The sequence below is a fragment of the Lottia gigantea genome (assembly GCF_000327385.1).
Source record: "Lottia gigantea unplaced genomic scaffold LOTGIsca_43, whole genome shotgun sequence".
Lineage (NCBI taxonomy): Eukaryota > Metazoa > Mollusca > Gastropoda > Lottiidae > Lottia > Lottia gigantea.
This window is the reverse complement of record NW_008709504.1, coordinates 251,108-256,031: the sequence shown is the minus strand read 5'-3', so window position 1 is coordinate 256,031 and position 4,924 is coordinate 251,108. Positions and strand designations below refer to the sequence as shown.

Here is a 4,924-nt window from a genome sequence, read left to right as displayed (position 1 = left end):
AGCTTGTTATTTTGGCTTTCTTTTTGATAAAAATCTTACAAGAATAACAACAATTTCTAAGAAGAGTGATCATACCCTGCCTGTCGCCACACCTGTCAGAGAATAGAGCAATAGGCATTCACCAATACATTGCTGTAGGAGGGGGATAGGGGCAAGTAGGTCAAGGATATTTTTCTTTATTTTTATTCATTCATAATCTATATATCTAGCTATTGATTGAACTTGGTATCCACTTTCAGATACTACACATGGCACATATTTTGTATAAAGGCGTAACACCTTGGTACTCCTTTCAGAAAGTTAATGATAGCGATTTGAATTTTATGTTTCTTAGTTCAGCTTCCCAATAAGATAGAATATAACTTTTGCAAATATTATATTGTACACATGTCACCGAAAATATTAAAACAAAATTTCACATATAAAGTGTTGGCTCCAAAGACAAGGAAGATCAATAAAACCCCATCGACTTCCATAATATAAAGCCATGCACTTCTCTGTTCCATTACCATTTGGTTCACCTTGATACCAATTCTGAAGACCAACAGAACCACCCTTCGTCCATTTAAAATCTACAGGATATCCGTCTGTAAATCCACCAATGTAATACAAATCTGGAAAAAAGTGATCAAAGATACAATACTAGTAGTCAGTACAATTCGGATGCTACAGGCCTTGTATGATACAAGAATCTACCTGAACACGATATGACCTTATGTTTTCATAAGCCCAATACTGGAACAGGAAAGTCCCAAGTATGATGTACAACTCCATTTCATTTATTTACAAGTATAATCAATGGATATTCCTACCTCCAGGATTCGCTGTTGTCATTTCCATTATTGTAGTATACTTCTTATCTGTGTTTAAATTGATAAGATATCCGCCATCTTGGTTACAGTGGTCCTTAGCGTCCGCCCAGGTGGCTTTGAATGTGAAATATTTCACGCAGATTCCTAAATTAGGCAAACTTTGGTAACCCTTCGATATACAATCTTCTGAAATACAGAAATCTCACATTGTTAGAGCAAATTTGTTAAAAGAAATGCAGTCGTTCAATTAACTGGAACTCCTGTCATGTTGTCTGCATGTGTTTCAAATTCACAATCTTCATCAGGGAAGCTGGTAATAGAAATGAAGTTTAACTTTCAAATATAGGACTTCAGATATAAATGTTTGTCTAACCATCTTATAAAGATCATAATTGTCACCTTTTAGAATTAAGCATGTTAACACTATTTTCCCGGAGCTAAGAAAGCTGAAATATCTTAAGCACTTAATAACTTTTTGGAATTGGAGAACGTGTTAACACTTTTCCGGAAGCTGTGTCAGAAGATATCTACCGATATGTTTTGATTGATTATAGACTAACCAAACAACGAATATCAATAATAGATTGATTTATACACTATTTTTTTAAAATAAAATCAATTGCTATGAGATGACCGGAACCACGTATTGCTTGGAGACACTTCACCTGATGTTTATATATATAATCATATTCCTTGTCAAACTTCAGTGAGACCCAGGCTGAAATAGGTCAGTTGGAAATCTTTTCTTCGTTGCTCATAACAGCTATGTATTTCATAGAAATGGTGCCATATATCAAGCATAGCAATTACCTGGTGTTCGAATATACACAGATGGCAAATTGATCTGCTCTTCAAAACCGGGGGGAGTTGGTTGTGGATTCAGACAGTAACAGACACTATCCTGGATTGCCGCCATCTCGATCACAGGATAGAAAGAAGAGCAATGAGTTGCGCATACTATAACACTATCACAATGGAAGGTGTTTATAATCGTTAAATTAACAGAATAATTTAATTGTATGTTACTCCAAATATGGCAATGTACGCTTTTTAACAAAGGGGTAAGAATCAGCGTTACTACCGATAACGACAGCATTTTGGTATTGAAATGGAACGCAAGGTTTAAATTATCTGTTCTACATTCAGTTATTTATTATCCGATATTCAAGCAGTTTTCGAAAACGGATTCGTCATGACATGCACTGTGTTCAGTTTCCTGCTATCATGAACACAACTCGTTCAGTAGAAAAACACCAAAATGTTTGGAAACGGAACGCATAAAAGCCTTTGATTTATTTAACTTATTCGTCCTCAAATACACACACACGTCCTGGAATAATTTGGATATTTCTGATATGCTTACATTACAAGAACAACCCGACACGAAACCATAACCCACAGTTAAAAGTCCAAAGATATACGTATATTATGTTCAAGACGGTCGAAATGACACGGCTTCTTTGTTGATTAATGATCTTGAAGTACCAAGAGCAGAAGTCGATATGAGATAATACAGAAACAGAAAGAACAAATACTAAGTTTGTTGAATGGATGAGTCAATAGCTAGTTATGTAAGATCGTTCAAGATGTTAAAGAATAATATAGTCCGATATCAAGAGAGTAAATAACTATCTGTGATCATTTAGTTTCTAAAATACACGCCCTTCAATTTCTAAAGCATCCTTCCCTTTCTACAAATATCTTTTAATTCTAAAATATCCTTCACTTTCTAAAGTTGCATTCACTTTCTAAAAGCTCCTTTAATTTCTGAATTAGCCTTCACTTTCTAAAATATCCTTCAGTTTCCATACTATCCTTACTTTTTAAAATAATCCCTCAGTTACTTCATTTCTTTTATAAACAAATACTCCAAGTAAGTTATTCGAGAGAACGTTATAGTGAACTTGGTATAGGAATAAACAGTATGTTCCATCGAACAAACGTCATTGTTTGTCTGTGTTTATAATGAACAGGTAGAAGAACTTGCTTAATGTCAGTAAAATCGATTTAAGGTCTATATTTCTATGATTAAATGCATTATTGAAAAACCGATTCATGTTCTTCTTGGCAGGAACATAGTAATTAAAGTTTTCGATTTCGTCTGTCGCAATTGAACCAGGACATGACCACTCTTCCAAAACAACTCATACTATAATGTCACTGGGATTGTCAACATGACAACCCTTTCGGAAAGTACACACAGCTAATATGTTTATTTAGAATATCGAGTTGTCAACTTGACATCTCCTTGGGAAAGTACACATAGCAATACTATCCCAGTCGTATTGGTTTTGTTCACTCGGCATCTCTTTCAGGGAGTCCACATATTAAGGAAATTGTTTGAAAGCAGTATTGCATACCGTTTGTGATGCTGGCAGCTGATGTTAACTTGTCATCTACCGACAACTACCTAGTCTGCGATATCAGTGAACTGGAAACGAATGTTAACTTGTCATCTACCAACAAATACATAGTCTGCGATATCAGTGAACTGGAAATGAATGTTAACCTGTCATCTACCAACAACTACCTAGTCTGCGATATCAGTGAACTGGAAATGAATGTTAACCTGTCATCTACCAACAACTACCTAGTCTGTGATATCAGTGAACTGGAAATGAAAGTTGACTTCTCATCTACCAACAACTACCTAGTCTGCGATGTCAGTGAACTGGAAACGAATGTTAACTTGTCATCTACCAACAACTACCTAGTCTGCGATATCAGTGAACTGGAAACGAATGTTAACTTGTCATCTACCAACAACTACCTAGTCTGCGATATCAGTGAACTGGAAACGAATGTTAACTTGTCATCTGCCAACAACTACCTAGTCTGTGATATCAGTGAACTGGAAATGAATGTTAACTTGTCATCTGCCAACAACTACCTAGTCTGCGATATCAGTGAACTGGAAATGAATGTTAACTTGTCCTCTACCAATAACTACCTAGTCTGCGATATCAGTGAACTGGAAATGAATGTTAACTTGTCATCTACCAACAAATACCTAGTCTGTGATATCAGTTAGCTGGAAGTTTGTCATCTACCGCCCGAATTGATGCTTGTTAGATAATATAGGATAATATTACAGATTATTAAATTGAGAACCCATTCACATTTTCAAAATATTGATTTTTTTTGGGTGCATCAACTACTTAACAGTGTTAATTGATGTTTTGAGTACTATTTTAACAGTGAGAATTATTATGTTATTATTAGATGTTAACGTATGTATAAAGAATATAATGGACACATGTTTATCCAAAATTTTAGAAAGAAATTTCACATATAAAGTAATCACTCCGATAACAGGGTATATCAATAAAACCACTTCGAGATATAGCCAGACACTTCTGTGTTCCATGACCATTTGGTTCACCTTGGCCCCATTGTTGAGGGTCAACAGAACCACCTCTCGTCCATTTAAAATCAGGATAACTGTCTGTAAATCCACCAATGTGGGGCAAATCTGGAAACGTAATATACAATACTAGTATTATCTGTTTTCATAAACCCCCACCTGGATCAGACACGAACGACGAACAAATTACGTTCATAGTAAAAGATGATATTTATATCGGAAGTTACAGGATTTGTACGTTACAAGAATCTACCTGAAAATGGTATGGCATTATCCGTTTTCATAAGTCCAATACTGGAGCAGGAAAGTATAATGCACAACTCCATTTCATTTATTTCCATGTATAATCAATTGTTATCCCTACCTACAGAATTCGCTGTCATCTTCATTATTGTAGTATACTTCTTATCTGTGTTTAAATTGATAAGATATCCGCCATCATGGTTACAGTGGCCCTTAGCGTTACCCCAGTTAGCTTTGAATGTGAAATATTTAACGCAGATTCCTAAATCAGGCAAACTTTGGTAACCCTTCGATATACAAACTTCTGAAATACAGAAATCTCACATTGTTAGAGCAAATTTGTTTAAAGCTATCATGCTCTAACTAGGCTAAAATAAATATTTAAAAAAAATATTCGGATACATAATCTTCATCAGGGAAGCTAGTAATGATAATGAAGTTTAACTTTCAAATATATGATAAATATATGTTTTACCAGCTGATATCATGAACGTATTTTCCTTTT

At 34.9% G+C, this 4,924-nt stretch overlaps 1 protein-coding gene across 1 annotated transcript; it reads right to left on the bottom strand.

The window, feature by feature from the left end:
• Nucleotides 1-402: 402 nt before the first annotated feature.
• Nucleotides 403-4,676, bottom strand: LOTGIDRAFT_123227 (hypothetical protein; the record flags this gene model as incomplete). Its single annotated transcript, XM_009060509.1, has 2 exons — nucleotides 403-614; nucleotides 4,541-4,676. Coding segments are annotated over 2 exons (348 nt in total), but the record flags the coding sequence as incomplete, so codon positions are not given.
• Between the last annotated feature and the right edge of the window lie 248 nt (nucleotides 4,677-4,924).